The sequence below is a fragment of the Podarcis bocagei genome (genome assembly GCF_964188305.1).
Source record: "Podarcis bocagei genome assembly, chromosome: 4".
Lineage (NCBI taxonomy): Eukaryota > Metazoa > Chordata > Lepidosauria > Squamata > Lacertidae > Podarcis > Podarcis bocagei.
In genome coordinates this window covers 45,219,837-45,245,601 of record NC_138128.1, presented here as the reverse complement: position 1 = coordinate 45,245,601, position 25,765 = coordinate 45,219,837, and the positions used below count along the sequence as shown (strand labels likewise).

Here is a 25,765-nt window from a genome sequence, read left to right as displayed (position 1 = left end):
TTAAAATGTTGCAGATAATAGGAGGTGGAGCTGTATCACCATCACTGGTGACATGAGAGTCTATGACATGGACCAGGGGCGGCCAGCATGGTGGTCACAAGATGTTACTGGAATCCAGCTCCTATCAGCCTCAGCAAGCATGGCCAATGGCCAAGGATGATGGTAATTGTAGTCCAGCAAACATCGGGAAGGCACCATTTTGGCTATTCCTGGCTGGTATGTGCCTGCAACCACATTCCATGCAACAATCACAACAGCAATGGATCACCTTTTCTATCACAAAGTACAGCATCCCTGTATCAGAAGTGCAACATGAAGGAAAGACATCTGGACAGTGCACTAGAAATAAGTGGGAGCTGCACATCTCTTGCACTATAGATTAATTGCCCCAAAGGACCTGTTTCTACTTCCTCTAGCTTCATTTTAGACTTTATCATGAGCCGAAAAGAGTGTGATTCACATTAAGTAATTGGATAATGATGGCATGACACTTGTAATTTACATGGGAAGCACCAAGAGGTGGTAGCAAAGTAGCTGTGAAAACATCAGCATGCTCCACATCCCTGGACCTAACACTTACTTGGCAGTCAAATCACAAGCTTGGAACACCTCCTGCTGCTACCCTGTGAGCTGCAGGGAAGTCTCAATCCATATCAAGACATCTTAGCTTGGGAGGAAACAGGTTTTTTGGAGAGAGAGAGAGAGAGAGAGAGAGAGAGAGAGAGAGAACACTTCCAGACTGTCACTATTTTCAGGTGGGATTCAATCACATACCAGTAAATTCAGGTTACATAATTATAGTTGATTGAGAGGTCTTGCACTACAAACCAGCTCCCCACAAATATTGACATTTTGCAATAAGGAAAGTGATGGGGAAATGGCCTTGAGAGCCTGGGACAAAGCACTTTCTTTGACACAACATTATCTAGCCTCCCCACAAACAAATCAGAGGGAATGCTTACTGAATAGCCAACCTTGTCTGCCTGCAAACAAATAATGATGAATGTTCAATAAACAGGTAATCTGGAAGTACCCAAAGAGTGAGCCAAAATACACCAGCCTAGGAAAAAGGAAAAGCAGAAAGGTGAAGTGAAAAACTAAATATTATAGTCTGGGACAAACAGTTTTCCCAAGATGTTTTTAATTTAAAAATTCCAAACATTAAAAAGAATCCCTTAACATACAGTCTTAAAAATAAGCTTTTTAAGGTTTTTAACCTTCAATAGCTGCACTTTCATTGGAAAGGTATTTTAACACTTCAGCTCTTAAATAAAATGAGCTGCTGGAGGAATGATATGTGCATTCAGTAAAATGTGTGTGTGTTTTCTGTATACTGTATATTCAGCTGCTGTTCACTTTAATAGTAGTTCCCAGAAAATAGCAAAGGAGGCAACATTTTTTCTTATAGTGGCAGCAATATTGAACTCCCCAAAATTCAAAAAGCACTCCAAAACAGAGCTTTCTGGGGGAGACAGAATGGCAGCTATTCCGATTTACCTTCCTGAAAAGAATTTTACCTCAACCCCTGAATTTAGCCAAAACAAGGCACAGCCTTAAGCAAAAGCCTTTGGGGATGAAGAGCAGAACCACTTGTCTTGGGCCACATAATGGGAGATTGAGTCAACGCTTGGGCTAAACCAGTGGCCCATCCCTCCTCCCAGGGCTTGACTTTGTCCCTAGCCTGCAACTCTCACAAGGCAGTCAGGTGATGCGGAAAGTTTATTCCTACTCCACAAGCAGCCTACCACACCCCTTGGCAGTGGCGGACTTTGGGCTCCCAAATTTCAGTGGTGCCCTGCATGCCATTTGAGGACAGTAAGGTGGATTCTGGCTTGGCTCTTGATCTTCAGCACATACTCCTTTCCAAAGAGTTGATAAAGCTTTGGCATGTTGTGCCCAGCAACATCTTTAGAGCCATAGTTTTAGTGGCGGCGGCAGCAGAGAAGATGGTGTGCGGCAAGGGCAACATTGTGGTTCCACCGTGGCAGGTGCTAAGAGCACAATAGCTCATTCAGCAGCTGTGATCCTGGGACGAGGGTTTGCAAGTCAAGCCAGTTTAATCTGGAGTAAGGGACAGAGGGAATTAAAGTATGGGGTCCTCCTGCTGGGATTTTTACAGAGTCCCTTCTTAGCTATAAATCCCTTTAAAAAGGAGGGGGGGTCTTTAGAAAATCCAGCAGGAATGACCAGCAAACCCCAGGACCTCCCTACCTCCCTCGCTCTTCCTCCCCACTGGAATTGCTCTCAAACAAATGAAACGTGTGTAATTAATGGGCCAGGGGGCTGGACAGGTCCCACATGAAAGCGTTTCCTGGACTTCTTCTTCATTTGCATGGCATCAGAAGCTGTTCAGAAGGTGTGACTTTTCCCACGGGGGAGCCCTGGGCTCCATGGCACAATAAAGGCAGCACTTTGTAACTAGAATTAATTAAAGGAGTGGGGAGGGCCGATGGAGCAGGAGGAGGGCACAAGGCACGGAGGAAAGATGTTTGAAAGCTGAGCCCTGTGCAATAAACAAGCACGCTGGAGCCACCCTTCTAGAGTGGAGGCATTCCAGAGGCCATCCAAGCAGCAGAAGCAGCTTCTATCTTTGACGCGGGGCCCTGGCATCATGGCCTGTTGCATTCTATCCCATGGTTTCAGCTTGCTTTTCATTTTGCCTGACAAAGAGTTCTGTGTAACTGTGAAGCTTGTATACTCCTGCACTTCAACATAGGTTGGTGGAACTGTGCATCTTTGCTTGGTTCAGAGCTGCATGATCAATTGAATGATGGATAAGGTGCCAAAAAGGGAGATCAGACAGGATATTTTCCATCAGCAGGGAGGGAGTATTCAAAGAATCAAGAGCCTTTTGTAAAGAGACTGGGCTAGGAGAAACCAGATAAACCTGAAACATTGACTATTTTATGGAAATCACTTGAAATCATTACATGTCTTAACTAGATTCCTAACCATAAAAGTAGTATGACCCCCCTGCACCTCGCATATATGAAATCTACAGTGATTTCTGAATGTGCACTAATTTCGGTAGAGAACATGGCACTTTATTAAACCACAATTAGGAGGAAGGTTGGAGAATATGAGCCAATGGCTCATATTCCTGAGAGCACATCCTAAAAGTTATGGAGTAGTGTGATTCTATGTCTACTCTGAGTACAGTGGGGCGTAAAAATAAGTAAGTGGATATATAGGATAGCAGCTGGGTAAATCACATAAGTAATGAAGAGGTAGAAAGAGTATATGGAAGCATTTATTCCAGATGATAGCTGCCACCCAGAATGGAAACGTTTACCTGGAAGTTATTCCTGTTGAACTGAATGGAATTTACTGCTGAATAGGCACGTTAAGGATCGCCCTGTAATTTATCCCAAAATAAACTGTGAATATAATACACCAAAGAGACAACAAATAATACTATGAACTTAGAGGTCAGTCTGATGCAAAGCTCTCCCTCCTATTCAGGATCATCAAGCCCCACAGTCTGTAAGGGTGAGTTTCCCTTATTTCCAACTCTTGCACAACTCACTCTTTGATCTAGAAACCTTAGTATCCACTCAAGTACAAGCAATTCTGCAACCGTATAGGGAATTTATACAAATCAATAAGGAAGGGTATTCAATAAAGGTTCTGTAACAGAGGCCACAGCCTGGCTAGGTTTTGCTAATACTAATTGTACAGGGGACTTCGGCTATTATATAATGACAGACTTCTTGGGGGTGTTGCCTTTTCATCAAAGAAACGCTTTGCAAGGAAGCTATTAATTATACCTAGCAAACTGCCACATCCCCCACACCATCCTGATGCAAGAAGGGCCCATGTTAAATGGTTATCAGCTTTGCGCTCCCAAACAGAATGGTTTGAACTGCCCATAAAACTTGAAGTTATACGGAAGGGAGCTCGAATTTCTTCCTTTTGTGAAAAACTGGATATCCAGTTGCAGAAGCCTTGACTTTACCAGTTACATAATTCTGGGCTCCTGTTCTCATTTCTGCTGGTAGTCCAGATTCCTGTAGATGCCTGTAGAGCAGGGAGGGGGGAGCTGGGACTTCGAGATTTTGCTGGACTCTAGTGTCCATCAACCCTATACAGCATGGCAGGTGACCAGGGATGATGGGGGGTTGTAAATCAGCAACATCTGGAAGGCCACAGGTTCCAAATCACTGCTGTAGGGCAATTCCAGAGTGAATCACAGGGATGTCCTCTCTGCTTCTAAGCTGGAAACCGAGCCAGTGAGAATAGTTGGGCCTGAGTTTGAAAAGATGCCTGGGTTGCGCTTGCAGCATCTTCATCCTCAGGCTTTTCTTATTAAAAAAGGGGGTGGGGAGAAGGGAACCTTCCAACCTCCCCAGCCCCAAACATTCTACAGACCAATGTGCATAACATTCTCCCCCAGAACTCTTTCCCAATTAGGAGCATGTCACACTCTCAAGACATACACTCTCAAACTGAAGCTCACCAACTCCTGCCTCCCATCCCATTTTCAAATGTATTTCCCTTGCAGGGGATCTTTCATGCCTTGTGGCTGCTTCTCTTCCTTGCTGTTTCTGCCAGTTCACCTGCCCTTTCTAAGTGAACAAGCAGTACAAGGAACAGGAAGCAGCAGCAACATCTGCACACCCTATCCTCCAGGAGGTGATCTGATCTGGAGAGCAAGCAAAATGGTCAATGGGCCCCTCTACACTAGTGTGCCTAGTCCCCATCCAAGCTAGTGACCGTCACCACGTATCGCAGCAGTGAATGCCACAAGTTCATTGTGCTGTTACAAAGACTAAGGCCTCAGATGCAAACTCTAGATAATTTTTAAGAGACTAAGACTTAAACCACATTTCTAATGGCTGTCATATTCGTATTGTTTATTGTCATATTCAATTGTTAATTTAAACTTAATCCTATTGTGTTTTATGTTCGCTTAGTACGGTATGTGAATCTGGTCTGGGACCGTCATAAATTTTATTATTACTATTATTATTATATATCACAATATTTATTAGCTCCTAAAACATAGTATAGTCCTGTGCATGTCTCCTTAAAAGCCAAACTCCTTAAGTTCAACGAGATTGGCTCCCAAGTAAGTGGGCAAAGGATTGCATCCTAATGCTTTGTATGTATTTGTAGTAGTAGTAGTAGTAGTAGTAGTAGTAGTTGTTGTTGTTGTAGTAGTAGTAGTAGTAATGATGATGATTATGTCAATTTAAATGAGTGTTTGTAGTAAGTGGGTCATCCTCTCCTTTTGGGGGGGAGGGGTGCTTCTGGCTTTTAGCTACCAAAATGCTTTTAATTCATTTTCCAGAGTATTGATAATTTAAGTCAGCATTTCAAAGTTTCCTGTAGCCATAATAGCTGCCCTTCCCAAGCTGTTAAGAATCTGGACACCACCACAAGCTTTGAAAAAAATACTCCCATTCCAAGACTTTTCAAAGGCGACAATTAGTTACATTGTTAAAATGTCCACAAGAAACACAAGCAGCTGTTGTGATGACCTGTCCCCAGAGAGCCAAAGCCAGGTGCCAACCCTTAAAGGATTTGCAACCCAGTTTTTTCTCACCTCTGGTGTTTGCAAATTTCCCCCTCCCAATCCTTTGTGTTCCTCCAGCACCACCCAAAAAAAAAAAAAAAAGAAAAAGATTCCTAGCCCTGCTAGAAATCACACAGCCAGAGAGAGCACACCTCATTTATACTAGTAGAAAAATTTAATGCACATATTAAATAAATATTTCAGACCATTTCATATTCAATTTGTACACAGTAACAATTTTTCTAAAAAAAATCCCTCAAGGAGACAAACTACCCCACAAGAAAGATGTGCTGTGACAACAAGCCAGCTCACAGCTTCCACACACTGAAGTTTTCAAAAGTATCTTTTCTTTTGTTGTTATTTTAAATAATCCTTTGCAAAGTAGTAAACCAAAGTAGAAACCCCTTTCAAACCAAACGTCCAACTCAGCATCTCTCCCTCCCTCCTCGCCCTTAAAAGTATTAGTTAAGCCTTCTGAAGTTCCTGATTACACAAAAGATGCCACCATTCAGCAGCCCATTCAAGGCTTGCGTAGCTGGATCTAATCTAGCCTCCCTGCAGAGAAATAAACTGGGACACAGGCAGTAAGGCAAGCAATATTTTCTGTGGCGATTAAAGGCCAACATCAGCATCTCGTACACAGAAACCCCCATCAGTATAGGACAGGGCTGTCCAAATTCCAAGAGACTGATCTACTACTCCCACTATAAAAAAAAACCTGGCAGTGATCAAAGTTGTTGGGCTTTTTTTAGGGAGCCAAAGTTGTAAAGTTGTTACAAAGCTTTTTTGAGGGTCCCAAGATCAACCAGGATCGACCACGGACCAACCTGTTAGACAGCCCTGGTATAAGATTCTCAAGGGTTTCTTGGCCAACGGAGTATCTGCAAGCAAGGCTGCAAGCTCTTATCAAGGTTGGTAAGTGAGGGGCAAGGCAACATTTCTGAGGAGTCAGATATGGACTGGGAAGAGGTTCAAATTGCTAACACCAGTTTAGTGGGAGCAAGGCTTCCTTTCTTATTTTCCTTTTGGCTTTTTAGGGGCCCAACCACCCTCCATGCCGGTAACATGAGTGAGATCCCAGTTCAGTCTCATTGGGAAACTTGAGACAAGAAGCACCTTTGATGAAACGGGTGTAATGGGGAATATATAACATTTGCACTCAGTGGCACTTTATTGTCATAACAAATACAAAATAAATGGTCTACAGAATAATAATAAAAATGCAGACCTCTGGAGACATGATCAGCTTGGATAGAACATACAAAGCAAAACTAGCGGCCCTCATCTCAGCACCACCTCTGTGCTGGCGTTCATTCATTCATCCTTGGGGATTCTGCTCTCGCTCTCTCATTCAGAAATGGAAACAGTGACTTCACATCCCACCCTGTTGGTGCCTGCAAGTCTCTCGCTGGTTACAAAGGGACTTGCACTCATTTGACTCTGAGAAAGGCCACAGTTTGCAGGTACCAGGAACAGGTGGATACACAGACCCATCAAAATAAATGGAACTTGCACAAAAGCTCTGGATGGGTTGTGTTTCTATTACATTTGTTTTATTTGAGGTAGAAATTTGGTCCCAAAATTTATTATTTGATTGAAGAGGGCAGGTTCTATGCTTACCCCTAGATCAACTACCTCCTACCCACCCCCACCCCACTTTTTCTTTAACAGTCTATTAAAACATAACACGCCCCCCATGGACTCAAAATGTTTCTTAAGTGAAGAGCAACCCTTCACAAGTCTTTTAACGTTACAGTGCTTTTTCTTAAAAAAGCAGTAAAGTTGGAATACAAAAATAGAGTCTCTTTTTGTTTTTTAAAAAACACAAAACAAACAATTATAAACAACTAGATCAAGTTTGGTTTCCCCCTCTTCTTCCACCCTCGTTTTAATTATCATCACAGGTTGAGTCTCTAGGCATTGTCCATCAGTTAAAAGTCTCTACAGAATGTCCTCCAACAAAAAAGGGAAAGGAGGGTGGACCCAAAGTGGCACTAAGGAGGGTGGTGGGTCAGGGGGTGGGCTTGGGGCTGGAGTTCCGAGTCCTTTTACTCCTCCGGTTGAAAGGGTAATTGAGAAATTCGAAGCGTCTGTGAGGCTCTGTCGTTTGGTGGCCCTTGGGTAGCCTCTTCATGAAGTGCACCTCACGCTGATGCTGGCGAGTCTTGGAGCCCTTGCGGGGACGCCCCTTGCGGGTGAAGGCCATGTACCACCCTTCATACTTTGCGTTCTGCAATGCTGTGTAGTTGTTCTCCAGCACAATCTCAGTGAAGACACAGTCCTTGCCTTTGCCGTTGCTCTGCAGGTGGGAACAATAGGAGACAAGTGAATGGAGATGCCCTTCATCTTTTCCCCATGTCTCCCCATGGAACCAGAGCCAGGTTGTCCTGGTCTAAAAATAGGGGGGCAGGGACTTTGTAAGTAGTGATAGCGCTTAACCATGCTTTGAACACTGTTTGACCTGGGTGCTATTATGCCAAGAATGCTTATTGTCTAACAAACATCCCCCAATGATGTACCAAAGGAAACAGTTAAGTCTATTTTGTACTTTGTATTATCCAGAACAGTCAAGGCATCCAATTCAAAGTTTGTGGGAACTCCAGGAATATAAATTACAAAACTGGGGGTATCCACGATTTTAATATTAGTATACCACTAGTACTAATACCTCCTGTTTAGCTATCTAAACATTCAGTTCAATAAACACACATTTCCATAAATCCCTGGACATCTGATATTACCTTATCCAATCTCGCAGGCACAAACTAAACAGTTCACATCGAGTGGTTTTCTCTAGCTATTTATTGGTTCGTGAAGTTGTCTCTGGCTAAAGTGTAATGTGTAGATCTGCCGTAATGTGTAGATCTATTTTGAAAAGGCCACTTTCAGAAGGTGCAAAGTGTCCTTAGCACTTATGAGAAAACTCGACAGACCTGGGATGTTGCTAAGGATTGCTTTGTTTGAATGCAAACCAACTCATGAGGGATGCATATAGGATTGTTTGGTGGCTCACATTCAACCCCATCCTGACACTTCAAACCAACTGGCAAACTCAGAGGGGACTCAAGAGGAATCACCTAGATTGTGAATGTCTACTGTCCTCAGCCTTACACTACCAAAGAGAGTGGATGATTATGTCCAAAGATTATGCTTAATATTACTTGGAAATGTTCCCCACCATCCCACCTCCACCCCACCTCCAGGATACTGCAGAGAAATCTGCAGCTATGCTCAGACCTACTTCAGCACACTCATGCTAGGATTGGTTGACATCATTGGCTGATAGAAGATATATAGCTAGTCAACCCATCAACTACCAACCTAGTCAATACAGTGGTACCTCTGGTTATGAACTTAATTCATTCCGGAGGTCCGTTCTTAACCTGAGGTACCACTTTAGCTAATGGGGCCTCCTGCTGCCACCACGCGATTTCTGTTCTCATCCTGGGGCAAAGTTCTTAACCCGAGGTACTACTTCCAGGTTAGCGGAGTCTGTAACTCGAAGTGTTTGTAACCCAAGGTACCACTGTACCTGAGAAATGAGGCAAGGGCAACAAGCACTCAAATACTTATTGGAATGCAAGCAATGCAGCCACCTGTCCCCTGATTGATTCTAATCAGGAACAGATCACACAAGCAGCACCCAGGACAAAAGTAAAAGGAAGAAGAGGACATCTAGGTTGAGGAAAGCTAAGCTGTTGGAAGGTCATATGGTTAATTATCCATGGCTGAGCAAGTAATTCTACAGAGAGGAGAAACTGCAAGGTCACTGCTGGCAAAGCAAAGTAAGTGCTTACACAGGAAGGAGCATAGGAAATTGCCTTAAACAGAGTTGGGCTATTGCTCTGTATAGCTCAGGCTTCCTTAAACTTGGCCCTCCAGATGTTTTTGGCCTACAACTCCCATGATCCCTAGCTAGCATGACCAGTGGTCAGGGATGATGGGGATTGTAGTTTCAAAACATCTGGGGGGCCGAGTTTGAGGAAGCCTGGTATAGTTCAACATTGTGTTTACATTGATTGGCAGAGTCTCTCCAGGGTTTCAGAGAGGGGTCTTTCACAGCCCTTTCTGAAGACTGAGCCTAAGAGGGACCATTTACATGTAAAGTGTGCACACTACCACTGAGCTACAGTCATTCTCTGCCTTTGTGGCTTGGCTTATCCCAAGGGGAAATTTAAATATATATGTATGTGTGTGCAGTTCTTCCCAAGATTTGAAATTCTGCACTATAGTAGTAGTGCAATGAACAGAATTTAATGAACAATGTATATTCTTCAGCTAGGACACTAGGGCTTTTGTGGACTGTTTTGGTAGAACTAGAACTATTTTTGCAAATGCTGATGGGCCAAAAAAATAAGCGTTTTTCTAGATGCCTCTGAATACCAGCTGCTAGTAATCCCAGGTGGGCAGAGTGCTATTGCACTCATGTCTGGCTTGCAGGCTTCCCATTGGCATCTGGTTGGATGCTGCGAGAACGGGATGCTGGACTCATCTTATGTTCTTAGATAGGTGCTAGAAAAGTGTAGTTGCTTCATATGGGCATTCTTTAAGGGTAAACCCAAGGCTATAATGTGGGGTGATAGAGAACAATGTTTCAGTGCTGGACCCTGAGAGAAGCAAACTGCTTTCTCAGCCCCCAGCATGGAAGCCAAGGAAGCTGCTGGTGGAAGAAGAGAGCAAGCACTTCTCCAATGAACAGCCCACTGTGTTTTTGTGTTGGGTAACAAGAGAAGGGGGGGGGGAGAGAGAAAGGAATAGGAGTGGGCAGCAGAATAAGAAAAGGGGTGTTACTACTAGTTTGCAGCCCCTGAGCATGTTCCTCAAGCATTTGACCCTTGAGTTTAAAAAGGCCCCCTATCTCTGCTGTAAAGTCTAATTCAATCATGCTTTCCCCCCCTTCTTTTGGTAGCAAACACATTCTAAGTTCTGCTTCCAAGAAGTCTTAGATCTGTGCTCAGGGCCAGTTTACACACATCAGCAAAATCAGATGGTAAAGCTTTTCCTGAACTGTATCATTTCCTATTACAGCATATTGAAATGCTTTTTCTGCAAGCAAAACCCCCCCAAACACCATGTTACAAAGAAGACCAACAGTGCCATCCTAAATATGTTTATTCAGGAGTCGCCAAGTTCAATGGATCTTACTCCGTAGTATGCTTGATTAGGGCTTGGACAATTTCTTTTCTTTCTTTGCAGTGGGGAAAATGTCTCCTGGCTAGCATCTTTGAACAGTGAAACAGATGACAAGTAGGTGTCAGATAAAGGAGATGCTTGAGGATAGCTGTATTTATAGGGAGTGGAGAGGAGACCTTCTAGGCCAATTCTTGGGTTTTCATTTGGTTTAGTGTATTCTGCTTTTTTAATTGATCACAGGGTGTGATGCATTTAATATGAAACAACAACGCATGTGCATAAGTGGTAAACCATACAAATACAGAGCAGGTCACCACAGCAAATCATCAGATCCTAACTGGTTTTTGGATAGTATATTGTTTTTTATATAGTATATTGCTTTGGTATTTTCATTTATTATTTGCATGGTGCTTGTTTTTTGGTGAACAGTTATGAGCATCCCAAACTTGTGCATGTTAATAGGAGAGGAGGGAGAGGGAGGCGAGACTTTTGTCATCAGAAATGGGCTTAAGTTGTGGGATGGCAGATATTAGGAGAAATTGTCTTAGTGGTAGGAACACTTCCTCCCTTGGAACTAATCACAAAGGGAGTTGCCCAGCTTTTCCTTGCTGGAAACCTTCTGTCCGAGACTAGACAGCCATTTGCTGGGGATGCTCTAACACTAATGAATAGATGAAAGAGAGATGATAGATAGATAGATAGATAGATAGATAGATAGATAGATAGATAGATAGAAAATGTATGTAATCTAATGTATTTCCTGCATATGTAATTGACTTGGGGGTTGTCTAAAAGACTGCCCCCTCCCCAACCCAATGACTATATGATGCTATGAATGCCACAGGCTCTATCAAATAGGTGCTTGTGATGGTCTCACAACAACCCTGTACATTGTAACCTCAAGAGGAATGGAGGCAGTAGGTGGCATCGTGTTTCTCAGCAATACAGAGTTGCTGCTTGAGTGTTGGGGAAATGAGACTTCCCCTCCAAAGGAGACATAACCTGAAAGAAAAACCATCTGATACCTCCCATAGCAAGAGGTTAGTGTGTGTGCTTGTGTGTGTATGTTCAAGCCTTTTAAATTGTCTGCTACTTCTGGCCATGCAAAAGAGGGCCTCCAGATACTTGCCCAGCATATTAATGATGGAGAAGAGTTGATGCAGCAGATTTTCAGTCTTGGAATGTTTTTTGTCATTGAGGGTAGGCTGGGGCTGGAGTGGCGCTGCTCTAATGGACCAACCTCTACTGCTCCTCATCTTTAGACATTGCTTGAATTTCAGCGCATGTGTGGTTCTGACTAACCACAGCAGTAGCCACATGAAATACAGCATAAGTGAATGCATGTGAACAAGCTCGCTTCCAGCTTCAGTTTGTAGGCCCTTTTCCCTTCCATTCCCATATTTTGTTCCTGAGAAGATTGTCCTGCTCCTCCCCTTGTCGCAGAGCAAGCAATTCCTACCCCAGAAGCCCCCTTACCTTGCCAATCAGCTTTCCTTTCTTGTTCATGCAGATATAGAAGCCTGTCTCAGCCCCCTTGATTCTTACTCTGCTCCCAAATGTGTCGGTCTCCACAATGAGCTTGGCTGGAGCGGGAGAAGATGGCAAGAAAATGAGTCACATGAATGTTACAAGATGGGCACCACATACAGTACTCCAAGAGGATAATTTGTCTTCTAGAAATAGCATTTTCTTAGGCAGCACGGACCACACAACCAAAGGGAAGGGATGCTGTGTCCCTCCTTATAGCATATGTTACAGTAGCCTTCTATCAAGTCAGACCATTGGTCCTTATAGCTCAGTATTGTCTACAGTACTTTTCTGCTAGACAGCAGATGGTCCTGGTTCTAACTGGAGGTGCCGGGGATGGAACCTGGGACCTTCTACATGCAAAGCAGATGCTCTAGCACTGAGCTATGGCCCTCCCCTAAGAGAAGGATCAGGGTGAACTAATTATAAGACCAAGTGTCACATTCAACCTTGGCCACCCTTCAAAAGCGACCTGCTAGTGATGAGTGTGGCCAAAAGTGGGTATGTCTAGTACCCCAAACCTGTCTTTTAAACACACACATACACACACACACACACACACACACACACAAACACACATCCCTCTCACCTCCATGCACGTCAACTAAGGAAGAGAGCTATTGCCTCCTCTCCTCTCATCAAATGATTGATTCAATGGCTAGGGTAGGAGGTGATTTGCATCCCCCCCACCATCAAGGCACTAGTATTTTAAATTTCTTTTCTTTTTGCTGCCACTGTCATCAAAATCAGTGGAGAAGCCTGGGGAAAATATGGCATACATAGTGACTACATGTACTGGGTGGCTTCCTAATTGTTCACCCATAGTAGCAGCAACAAACCAACAATTGTGCTTCCATTCAAAGGTTACTTATTATTTATTTATAAAAAATATTTCTATACCGTTGTATCATAAAAATATATCACAATGGCTTACAACGATATAAAAACATAAAACCAGACAATAAAATCTTAGAAAGTTAAAAACTAGTTAAAAACAAAAGGAAATTAAAAACAAACATCAATAGACCATTGAGGGAGATGTACTCTTAATTGCCTGCATAGGCCTGGTGGAATAGAAAAGTTTTCAGCAGGTGTTTCAGCAGTCCTGTTTCTTCAGGAAACGGACATCTTAAATTCAGCAATAGACAGAATCAGACCTATTTTCGAGAGTCGGCCATGCATGATGGCTATTGCAAGTCTTACAGCGCTGGATGGAATGTCTTATATACTTCCATTTCTGAAACCAATGGACATCCAGTTGCTGTTTAGAGCAAAAGATCCCTTGTCCTCTCATTATAGAGAACTAAGTGGGCACATGTCTGTGGCACACAACACAGAAAGGCTACAGGACACAAGGTTAATATAAAGCCCTGGCCAGTAATTGCTTTAAATCATCCTACTTTAAAAGGACACACAATGATTTGGGCAGTAACAGCAGGAAAATTACTTTCTAATTTGGTATTTTTATACTTGGTCCCCTTGCTCTTCTTGTATCTCTTTTCTGTGTAGGTCAAGAAGCTCCATATGATCAGTTTAAGTCCTTTCTCTGTCTCTCTGAACTGATGCTGACTTTGCAGCTGGTAGAGGAAGCCAGGAAGGGTAAGGGCAGCCCCTTAATGCATTTCACCTTTGCGAGAGTTGAGAGGGCGTATTGATTTAGTCTCAGTTTTTTTAATGGAGGCATTGATTAACTTTCAAAGCGGCTATGCAAATCACAGATCAATGGCTCGTCCCCTTCTTCTTGCCGCTGCAGGAACCCCAAAGAGATGGAGCCAGCCAGCCCCAAAGGGCCATCTCACCCATACCAGCCCTTCTCTGTCATTGTACATGAAAGAGAGGAAACGGAGCAACATTTCTGTACTGTGCAGCATTTTTTGTCAGTTGAATGGGGATTCAAGGTGTCCCAGGCACCAAAACTGGTTTTGCTCTTTATGACTTTAAAGGGAAGGTTTGCTCACAAGCCAGAACCTAGGCAGTCATTACTCTTGATGATGCTCAATACATCATCAGTACTTATCTCCCACTGCTGTTGCAGTGCCAGTTATGATAAGTTAGACTTTATCCCTCTAGCAATGTCAGATTATGGAATTCATCATGTCTTGGGTACAGGCAAAATGGTTCTTGTTTGTGATTCTCAATTTCACACGTTTCACTCACACAGAGAGAGACAAGAGGGAAGTCCCATCTAGGACCATCTCATCCCATCACCTATTGTGAACAGGACAGGTTACAGGCAGTCCTAGGCCCATTTTGCTGCACGGAAAGCATTATAGTGACATTTTTTTGACAAGGTACTGGAGAGGGAAGGGGTCCAATCCCTCACATGTCCCCTTTGCTCTTAGAAAGAGACTCTGCTCCCCCTTTCTCTGCTACCAAGGCAGGCCCAGATTTAATGCACCTGCCACCATCATAGATAGTTTTGAGACCAATATATCTGCAGGAGTCTATCTGCAGAAAGGGCCTGAAGCTTTAATGATGGTAGCTTGGTACTTGGGATTCTCGGAGGGAGCAATGAGATGTTCTAGAGAGGGGGCAGGGAACCTGTACCCCTATGTTGCTATGTTCCATTAGTCTCAGCAAGCATGGCCAATGGTCAGGTATGATGGGAGTTATAGTCCAGCAATAACTGGAGGACTGCATGTTTCCTGCCCCTATCGCAGAGCAAAGTAAAATGGTTTTAGCTGTCACAGCAAGTTGATCAGACTTAACAATGGAAGTGATTCGGTTATGCAGTTATATTGGAAGGATTGGCATACTGTAGGAGACACTGAGAACCCTGTGGGTCTCAACTGGACTAAACAAACCTCTGTCTCAAATCTCCAGCTGCAACATGTATTTGCTGCTGCTGTGGCAGTGCAGGGAATATTTGTTTGTCAATTGATGTTTATATCCAATTTACTCAATAGAAGGCCTCTAAGGGGCTTGCAAAGAAAAATCTAAAATATTCATTTGAAATAAAAATCAATAAAAAGCAAACATTAAGAAAAAGTTAACGTAATTTTTATATACAAACAAAACCTGCAATTTTTAAACAATTGTACATAATAAAATTGTGTGTCAAAATTACATGCCTGGTAAAACCAAAACCACAAAGGTGCCTGCCTAATATTAATGAACAGGGACCTCTAAAGAGTAGGTGCTGCCTATCTGAAAGATTGATTACTTGCAAGCGTGTAGCAAACATTGTTTGGCGCTTGTAAAATGGCCAGTTCCATAGATTGAAGTGGTCCAGTGGGCACACAGGGGGTAAGAGAATCCTTCTAGTAAATAGTGAGTCAGTGCTTTCCCCCCAAATTCTAGAGTCTGAGACCTACTATGTCTGACAAGGGCTTCTGAAGAAAAGGGGATCCTGAGTTTCATACACAAACCTTATGCGTCGTCAAGCTATATGTGGTCTGTGGTAATCCATGCCTCATATCCACAAATACAAAGCTGAAAACTCTAATCAGTCAGAGGAAGGATCAAACGAGACCTTGAAATTTGCTGAGAAGAAGCAGCTTTCCTGCATCACCTTTGCTGCTGAATGATTCACCCACCCCCAATGCAAAACTTGAATGAGTTTGTTCTAATCATTAGGCAAAACATAAACACAACCTCTCCTGTTCTGCTTCTTGTGCTCAGCCAATCAGATGATAGTTTTTACAGCACATTTCCATAACACAAACACCTAGAAAGGCAGGATGATAGCACCTCATTATAAAAGAAGTGGAGCATTCAGTTTACCAAAAAGAGAAGGTGCTTTCAAAAGAAGCAAAACTGTCGAGACTCAGGACATCAAGTAGAAATGCCAGCTAAATCCTCAAACCAAGGGATATATTCACCTGTGACACTAAAGGTGGAACTTCCCAGTAGGAAAAACCCACAGAATTTCAAACTTTGCATGGGTTTCCGTAATGCTAATATAGGGAGGGTATAGAGGAGAACTGGCAGGGGGTGCTTAACCCTCCTCCAATTCTCTCCTGCAAATGTTCCACCTCCCCCCCCCCCCCGGTCATTTTAACCCATGTTTTCCCAAACTGTCTGCAATAACAACATGTGGATCTTCCCTAACACCAACATTTTTCATCTGGAATGTATCACATGTGAATATTGCTAATGTGGGAGAGAGAAATGAAGTGAGAAAGTGTTAAACAGAAGAACGAATTTTAGCTAATGAAAGTTTCTCATCTGACCTACAGACACAGGAAAGGGTCAAAGAAACTATTCAAGTTGTGAAAATGGGCAAAACATATAGACTTGCAAACTGATGAGGATCATTTTCCCACTTTGTAACCAGCTTAGCTCTTATGCAAGCCTCCTCATGGCAAATGGAGCACTAGGGTTTGGGTCACCAGATGCCTGAGGTTTGGTTGAGGGACATTTTGGGTCCAGACTGTCTCACTCATTATCAGTGATGCTGGGCTTAATCAATAGCCAATTGTAGCACTGCCATGTTCCAGACAGCATCACTTCAAAACGCAATGGCCTTTTTACACCAGCCATAATATACTGTATTACGATGATCTGAAAGTTAGGAAATTGTGTTGTGCCTGAAATGGGAGGTTTTTTGAAGTAAGATGTTTAAATCCTTTGCAACAATCAAGCAGCTACTCTACATTTGATGTGCTATAAGCATTGTATGAAAAAGCATCAAAAGACACTTTTTAAATATCCTTCTTCATGGGAAGAGAGACACTTCAGAAGCAGTGCAGTTCATTTGCAGGAGTAGACTTTTCTATTTCACTTATACCTTGCCCTTTGACCTTTACAAGGCTTTTTGGCCCTTGACTTTGGCTGTGCACAAACCTCTCATTTTGCCCTTGTGATCTGGCTTCCTCAGGCAGGGCAAGGGGGCGAGGTATTTCCAATCTGAATAGGACCATGGGAAATCCTTCAGTGCTGTGGCCCTGAAGCTAGTGCTTAAAAGGCCACTACACTCCACAATGCTTTCTCTTTTTAGCCATTCATGAGGACAACTTGAAACCTTTCTCAAGCTCTGCCCCTCTCCCTTTTGTCCTATCGATTTTACAAAGCTTGGAAGGCAGGGACTGTATCACTTACTTACTTACTTACTTACTTACTTACTTACTTATTTATTTATTTATTTATTTATTTGATTTCCACACTATCTTTCAATCCAGAGTTGGCTTACAAGGCTTGTTCTATGGCCTGCTCAGTGTCTGACACTTTGTTAGAGCTGAATAAACAGGAGCAATAAAATCCAAGACGCAACAGTAACAAAGTAGAATAAATCAATGGTCTCAAACCTAGTATGCCCGAGCTAATGGAAGCTGCATTTATGTATATAGCTAGGGGCTGGTTAAGATGCTTTTCTGGGGTATGTTATTTCACAGGAACCTACAGTTCACTCCTCCATCACCATTGCCACTGACACATACAAAACACTCATTTGGCAAAGTAGTGGGTCTGGAGCAAACCTGAGATGGATTATGACGAGAAACAGTCTCTTCCTCTGGTGGTGATGATGATGATAATTTGTACCCCGCCCATCTGACTGGGTTGCCCCAGCCACTCTGTGCAACTTCCAATGTATATAAAAATATAATAAACCATTAAACATTATTAAAAAAAACCTTTCCTATACAGGAATGCCTTCAGATGCCTTCTAAAGAATAATAATAATAATTGGGGTACAAAGCATCCAACAAATATTACAGCGTAGATGGGCAAAAGGAAAACTAGATTTGGATGGGCAGGATCCTAAAGTAACAGGCCCTGGATATTTGACTTAAATAAAGAGAGTTATGGATCATAAAAACACCAGTGGATCTATACTATTTCCCACAGAAATTCATCCTATTACATATTCAGCACCAGATCATTCTTCTGCTCTCATTCTCATAAGAACATAAGACTGAGCCTTGTTTGATCAGGCCAAAGTCCCGTCTGGTCTTGCATCCAGTGTTCCACAGTGGTGGACCAGATGCCTATGGGAAACTCGCAAGAAGGACATGAGGGCAAAAGTCCTGTCCTACTGTTGTTCCCTAGTGACCGGCATTCAGAGGTATACTGGAAGTAGTACACAGCCATCAAGACTAGCTTCTGTTAATAGCTGAATTTGTCTAGTCCCATTTTAAAAGCCATCCAAGTTGGTGGCAATTACCACATATTGTGGTAGCAAATCCAAGAGTTTAACTATATATTGTGTGAAGAAATGCATCCATTTGCCTTTCCTAAATCTCCCATCATTCAGACCCAACTTTCTTCACACCATGCATAATTTTACAAACTTTGATCATGCCCCCTACTTACTTGGCTTTTTGTAGCTGGGGGGTGGGGGACAGCCTCAAACATAGCAACCTTTCCTCATAGGGGAGTTGTTTCTGCCCTTTGATCATTCAGGTCCCAACTCTTGCAACCAGCATGTTTTGTCTGTGAAAGGCCAGGACCTCACCACAACATTATTATTCTCCTCAGCTTCACTGAGGCAAAATAACTATATTTCCTCAACAGGGGCCAACATCCACAATATTAACAATAGTGGAGGATGGCTCGACACACGTGAACAAGGAAAGATTAGAAAACAACCGTGTCAGTAGTCGGGGATTCACCAACAATAATGAAAACAGTTATCTAAACTAAGCCTTTAGACTAGGCCCCAAGCCTTGGTGGTCCAAACCCTGGCAGAATGGCTGCTTCCCTCCCTGTCTGCATACTATGCTGTGTATGAATTACAACATCACATCACTTCTTCCGACCCATTACAACCCCGTTAATTTTAGCACTTCTCCTTCCTATAAAATATTAACATCTGTAAGTCCCCGTCTCCCCACCCCCTGCCAAAGAGCAATTGGACCCCCGACTCCTCTTCATTGAGCCACATAGACAAGGTCCCCTTATTTATCTGTCTTTGGGGGGCACGAGCGAGGGAGGTCGATCAAGAGAGCAGTAAAAGGTTTAAAGAGCATCAATTTCCATGCTCTCTTCTGCTGACTGATGGAAAGACACAGAAAATCAGCCCTGAACGGAGGCAGAACAACACATGCTGCTGCTTCTCTCTTTTCCCCCCCTTTTTTGTCCTTTCCACCTTTTCAAAGGCTCTTTCTGATTTATTGTCTGTTTGGTGGGCTTTGCCTTGCCACACGAGCCGCTTTGGTGACCGGCCTCCAGCGCTGAATCGCTGGTCGCTTGGCAGGCCCTGCTGGCTTGGAACTCTGCTCGAAAGCAGAGCCGTGGATTCACAGTGGGGCAGGAAGGGCAAAGAGTTAAGTACAACTGGCCTACAAAAAGCCACAGCAGTGGAAGATGCATCCCAGGCCCCAGGCAGCACGAAAATATGTACGGCAGCCAGGTCCCAGTAGCAAATGCCAGCCGTCAACACAGCCAGAATCCAATACAGCAATTATCATTCACTTTCAGAACAATTTCCTTCTCATACAGATAAAGACCATTTTAATCCAGATTATAGACGGCTAAACAGAGCTCAGAGAGGTGGACCAAGGTTTAAGATGCATGGGGCTTTGCTCCTAATTAGAAAACGGAGAAAGATATTGACAATCAAGACAGATAACCGAGAAAAATGGACCTGACATTAAGTCAGCCGTAAAAATGTCACAGCAGAGAAAATGGTCATTGGCAGAAATAAATCACTTAAAAAGGAAAAATCTTCAGCCCCCAATTTCAATACTTAATATAAAATAAAGACTTGAGGTTTTAATATTTGATGTTAATGGTGCGAAAGGTTGATTTTGTTTGGGGTGGGGGGTGGGGGGAGCTTAACATTTTCAACTCTATTCTTTCACTTCAGTGACAGATTTATCCCAGAAAAATTATGTTTCGTGCTCAAACTTTGAAGGGAAAGTGGCTACGTAGATGCAGAAAAAATGCAGCGAGGCACACTTGATCCCCTAACTGGACTGCGAAGAGGAGAAAGTATTCAGGAAATGTTAAAAAAGGTGAAAGTAAGAAGAGTTTTAATAGCTCTTCCAGACATGGGGGTCTCTCCAGAGATTCATATAGAACAATCCTGAACCTCTATTTTAACATTTACAGACTTGCGACTCTTTTAAAACTTTACATCTGAAAAACTGCTTGTGTTCTCTCTCTGTTTTAGATCATTGCTCGGCTTGCTTCTTAGCTCTTCAAATGCTTAACCTTTTTATTATGTTTTAATAGAGGTCTTTTCTTTTTCAAGCTGTTTCCCTCATTTCATTCTAGCCTCTCTTAACATTGTCATTTAAATCTAAAGTAATCTCTCTTTATATATAAGACATTTAAGTGGGAGGGGGAACTTTGTTTGTGAAACAAACTGGTCTCCTTCAGATCATGGTTGCTTTAAGGCTGGCATGCTTTGCTTGAAAGGTTAAAAATACATCTTTGTGCATGTAGAACCCACTTAGCCCCAACTATTAAAGTTCATTCTGAAATCTTCAGTCAGCCCAAAGCTATATGAGAGGATGAATGTTTGCAGCAGTTTAGTTGTAAGTGAAAAGGAGAAATCACATCTAATGTGGAAGGCTAGGAATTTTAAGCAGGATGCATACAGCATGTACAAATATGTATGTGCAATGTAAGGATGCACATATTTTTGCCAGCACACAGAAAATAAAGGAAGTCAGAGCTATCAGAATGTCAGCTAACCTTGTCCCATGTCTCACATATGCAAGGAAAGGAGCTCAAAGACTTACAATTTATTGAAGCCACAGTTTTGCTAGCACCTTGTCCTCTTGTATATGGCTTGAGCATTTGAAAGAGTAATTAACACTTACGATCTAAGTTATTTAAAACTTCCACGCTGCTCAGGGCTCCCCTGCCAAACCCCCTTTATTTTAGAGAACAAGAGGATCTGCTGCCAGGTTCTCCCGTGCATCCCACAGATTTGTGTTTGCTGCACTCAGAGACTGAATACAGTTGGTGACAATCTCTGCCTAAGACTCTGGGAAACTCTGGGGCTTCGAATCACATCCTCCATGCTTCCTTGTTTCCGTATCACTGAGAGAGATCCTAGCTAGAGCTATGTTGCAGGAATGCACCAGCTATTTCTAATCTAAACAGTTTGGGCATCCCTCTTCTTTTCCGCTCCTCACCACGACCACAAAAGAAAAACGTTTTTTAAATGCAACTCACCCCATCATCTGGGTGGTCAGAGAGATCAGGTGTAAAAAAATAAAACGAAACCCGCACGCCTCCTCATAATCAGAGCTATCATCCTGATCCCCAGGGGGAAAGCAATGTACTATTATTACAAATATTGATTGCCACATTCTTCCATCGCAAGACCCCTGCCTTCTGAACACTTGTAATGATTTCTGGCTAACAAAGAGGACGGAAATCATTAATTACTGTGCTGCGCGCACCACCACCCTCCCCCAGCCCTTCTGCCCGCATATTCAGCCTTACCATGAGCATCTCCATCCTCCGCCATGGCATTGATTTTCTTGTTGTCCAGGATTTGTACGTGCTTCCCACTGGTCCGACTGTACAGCTGATAGGTCCGGACGAGTCGCCGGCTTAGTTGGTCGGTCACCAGGCTCTGCTCCCTCACATGCTGTGTAAAATTAGGTGGGGACTGAACAGTTACCTTTAGGAAATTGAAAAATATACAACACACCATTATAATCTCTACTCCTCCGAGAAAGGCGCTCTCGGCATGTTCCTGGTGCATTTTTTTAGAGCACTCTGAGCTGGTGCTGTGCAGAGCCAGGTTCGTGATAGGTCAGTATAAGAAACCCTGGCATGGATGCAAAAATTGCAACCGCTACCTAGACATTTATTGTTGAGAATCAAGCATGGGATAAAGAAAACACAGGTGATCCTGGAACACTTGGGACAGAATTACAACCAGCACAGCTCCTCAGATTTCGCAAACGCCATGGAGCTCAAGTAGGCATGGTCCCGATCCTGCTTGCTCCAGTTCAAACCCAGGAAGGCTCTGCAGGAATCACTTTAAGGTCACCACCAGAGCAAAAATAAACCGGCTCCATCATTCATATCCGGCTCATTCCAGGCAATACAACATGCACGCGAGTGCGACGGACTTCTAGCTAGGTAATCATCCCAAGGCTTTCAATTACTGGGCTTGTTTCTGTGTCTTTGGTATTTGCTTTCCTGATCTTTCAAGTGGCCTGTTTGAGAGTTTTGCTTTGTGGGGCTGTAAGGGCCCTGTGCGCTGTGGACCAGAGTAACCAGTGACCAAAAGAAGAAGGTGGGGGGGGGGAGCAGCCATATTTTATCCCCCTTAAACAGGGATCAGTTGTGTCAGCAGCCGAGGCAGTTCGGAATTGTCTTTGCAGCTAATATTTACGAGCCTTTCCATACACATCAAGGCTGGCTATGGGTTTCCCACCTCCCCACCCACCCCCAGCCACACATTCAAAGTACTCGTAACCCTGTTAGCAGTAGATTCTGTTATGGAACAGTTTGGCGGGCGGGCGGGGGGGGGGGGGCGGGGAGCAGCTATGTGTAGCTTCAGTTGTACAATGATATTGCCACTGCTCAGATCTGTTTCTCTCCTCTCTCACACAGCCTGGTCTTAGGAGAATTCTTCCACCCCCTCCACATCTCCGATTCCTCTTTTAAGTCTGAAGGGGTTTAGTTTGCCCCTGACATTTATAAAGACGTATTCTGAGCAAATGTTGAGGAGATTTGTTCCTTTCAACCTCATGGGGTGGCAGTGTACGAAGTAACCCCCGACTCTTCTCTCTTTTCCCCCCACCCCACCCGCTGCCCATGTCAAATGCTAAGGTTATTCCATGCAAAAGGGAAAAGTAACCTCCTCCTCAAAGCTGGAGTTTATAGAAGTCTTCCCTTGACAATTTTCCTTTCCTTTCCTTTGTGTCTCTCTGTGTGTTTCCTACAGAAGGTTCTTTTGATAATATCTCTGGATTCTTTTGCCAGCTCTGATGAGGGGACCATGTGGACACCCACATCCCTCTTTGATTTCCATCTGACGCCCCCAAAATATTACAATGTAGCTTCTTCTTTTTTTTTACACAACTCCCATGTTCCTCCTTCACATTCAGAGTGATCTTTGTTACTCTGACTTACAAAATCAAGAGATCCTTGCAATTTTAACTCGGAACCTTACACCTGTTATCTCTCTCTCTCTCTCCCTCTCTCTCTCCCCCCTTCACTCTCTTTCTTAGGGGAAATTGCATTTGTCTTTAGCTCTCTGGATTTGCAATCAATACTGCACCAGCAGGGTTATAGATCCCACAGTATCAGACTGTGTTGTTTAATATATTAGCAGCACTACCGATGGCCAGCAAGCTAGAGTTAATAATGGTTAGAATTTCCATCCCTTAAATATTATTAAACTTTTGAAAATCATAGCAACGGAGCAAAGGTGCTAGCAATTTCAGCAAACAATAACTACCTACCTACCCATCCATCCACACACTTGCACAATGTCTGGCTAAACACTGCAGTACATTTTAAATTAATCAGCATCTATTTCTTGCCTTGGATTTTGCATGCGTCTGTCATGTCTGCGATTTCAATTTTTGAACCAAGCTTGCATCTACTTTCACTTTAACCAACCTCCTGTTGTTTAATTTTATCAAACATTTTATATTTAACGTTCTGCTGCGTGTTTTGGTTGCTCCATCAAACGCTTCCCATCAAACTCCTTATCTAAACTTTTTCTTTTTCTTATAACCGCTTTCCATTTCTTTAAAAAAAAGATGCTTGAAAAAGATTTGGCTATGAGCTTCAAGACGCACCAAATAATGTCTTAAAGGATAAAAAGTAATAAAACAGTTTCCTTACCTGTGCCTGCAAGCAGAAAGCAAACAAGTGCAGTAGCCTAGAATGATGGGAAAGCGGAGGAAAGGGGGAAAAAACAAAGTAGATGTTGAGGTGATTTCGCTTTTGAAATGGAGCAGAAATAAAGATGGAAAATCAAGGGAGGCTGTTGGGGTGGTGGTTGTTTTTTGGGGGGGGGGCAAGGGAAAGCCGGGAAAGTCCAAATAATCAGCAGTTACTTACAAATAGCTGAATATGGACGAGAAGAGATTCATCCTGAGCGGTTTCCCCCGGCGCTGGATCTTGGCCGGTTCCCGGGACGGTGGGAGGCTCTGCTTCTCAGCCTCCCTTCTTTCGCTTTGCGTTAAGCTCGCCGGTTGCTTCGGCTGCCTCTTCTTCCTCGCGCGTGTCTCTCCGCGCCCAGCTCCCCACGCGGCACTTGCCTCCCCGAAGCGGCTCGGTCAGGGCAAGGGGCTCCCTCGGCTCGGCCAGCCCATGCCCTCGAGAGCCGGCGCCTCCGCTGTGGAAGGAGATCGGGGCCGGGAAAGCGAGGGGAGCGCCGGTCTTGCGGCGGCTGCTCCGGGGGCCCAAGCGGCGAGGGCGCGCCCGGGGGTCGGCTGCGCTAGAGCCCGGCGAGGCGCGGAAGGGGCGCTCGGCTGTCAGCAAGGCTCCGGGGCAGAGCAGGCGCCCAGGCTGCGCTGACAGTTCCTGAGCCCCGGATCGCCGGCTGCGGGGAAGGAAGGCGACCGGGCGGTAGGGAGGGCGCTGCGCCTCTCGCTCTCTCTTGCTCTCCAAGCGCCCGGGGGGCAGTGCGCACCGGCCCAGCGCTGGTCCCTCCTCTTGTGCGCGGCTCGCCAATGTGCCAGCCCCTTCTCATCTGTCCGGGGATGGCCCTCCGGCAGACCCCCTCCTCTCTCCTCCCCCCCCCGGCGGGGGGGACCGGCAGGCTGCGCTCCGAGGCATCCCGAAGGCTATCGAGGAGGCACCTTCGGAAGGCGGGGGGTGGGGTGGGTTCCTCTCGCTCACATAGAGACCCACGCAGCAGCTGGGCAGGGAAGAGGGGGGAGAGCTGATCACACACACATGCGCTTGTGCGTTGTGGCCTGTGCCCGGTGGCATCGCGCGTGTGCGTACCCACGAGGCTGCCCGGGGGGTGGGGTGGCGCGGATTCCCACGACCAGCCTCGGACGCGTGTGTGACGGGTGCCAAAGCGGCAGAAAGCAGGCTGAAGTGTGTGCCAGTCTTGGAGCACGGTGGGGCGCTTTGGCTACACGCGAGAGGGAAATCGCTGTGTGTAGAGGCGAGTGTGTCTAAGCACCTGCTTTTGTGTCGCGGTGGGGAGAGAAACGCTCGTGGGAGAGATGTCGGGTAAATGTTGGGATCCGTGCCTAGGGGTGCTTTCACGGTCATTAATGGTAAAAGTGTATTATGCACATGGCTATGTGAGAAGGTTGTTGGTGCGATATTCAAACACACACACACATATATCCTATGCTTTCTCTGTCCATCTGCACAAATACAAGCTCGGCACATAATGGCGCAAAACGAGTGTGCCTTAGAGGCTAGGTAGAGTGCAAAAGTGAGGAATCCGTCCTTTATGGGACCTGAGAAATGTGGCCTGTGTAGGTGCACAAGTTTGAAAATAAATGCATATCTGAGACCAGGGAAAATATATTTGCACATAGAGAGCATGTAATACTTAAATAGATGTATATTTCACTTTTCTACAGAGAGTACACATTTCATGAAAACATAAGCACACTAAAAATATTAAAGGCATGAAAGTGCATTAAGGTGATGGTATGTTTTCTGAAAACTGGGCCGCTAGGTATGCAGATTATGTGCAGGAGCAGCCAATGGTGCTTTGTTAATTGTGTGTGTGTGTGTGTGTGTGTGTGTGTTTAACAC

General features: G+C 44.2%; 1 protein-coding gene and 1 long non-coding RNA gene across 3 annotated transcripts; one reads left to right on the top strand and one right to left on the bottom strand.

The window, feature by feature from the left end:
* Positions 1-6,303: 6,303 nt before the first annotated feature.
* On the bottom strand, positions 6,304-24,656 carry FGF8 (fibroblast growth factor 8). 2 transcript variants are annotated; one of them, XM_081192289.1, is made up of 5 exons: positions 24,101-24,656; positions 23,882-23,918; positions 21,515-21,695; positions 12,125-12,231; positions 6,304-7,814 (listed from the first exon to the last, which is right to left on the bottom strand). In XM_081192289.1, the coding sequence occupies exons 1-5, from the start codon at positions 24,130-24,132 to the stop codon at positions 7,527-7,529; spliced, it is 645 nt and encodes a 214-aa protein (XP_081048415.1). In that variant the 5' UTR covers positions 24,133-24,656; the 3' UTR covers positions 6,304-7,526. The 2 variants fall into 2 exon arrangements, with proteins under 2 accessions (XP_081048415.1, XP_081048416.1); XM_081192290.1 differs by having other exon boundaries at positions 21,515-21,662.
* On the top strand, positions 13,683-20,308 carry LOC308586048. The gene is made up of 2 exons (XR_014007729.1): positions 13,683-13,774; positions 19,923-20,308. It is a non-coding gene; the product is annotated as an uncharacterized lncRNA (long non-coding RNA).
* Positions 24,657-25,765: the final 1,109 nt, after the last annotated feature.

What these genes read in the sequence shown, in the direction of transcription:
- FGF8 (XM_081192289.1), bottom strand. Translation starts at nt 24,132, where the DNA reads ATGAATCTCTTCTCGTCCATATTCAGCTATTT. An exon ending in TCGTCCATATTCAGCTATTT is followed by an intron (nt 23,919 to 24,100) that starts GTAAGTAACTGC and finishes CCATCATTCTAG; the next exon opens with GCTACTGCACTTGTTTGCTT. An exon ending in GGAGGATGGAGATGCTCATG is followed by an intron (nt 12,232 to 21,514) that starts GTAAGGCTGAAT and finishes CTCCCGCTCCAG; the next exon opens with CCAAGCTCATTGTGGAGACC.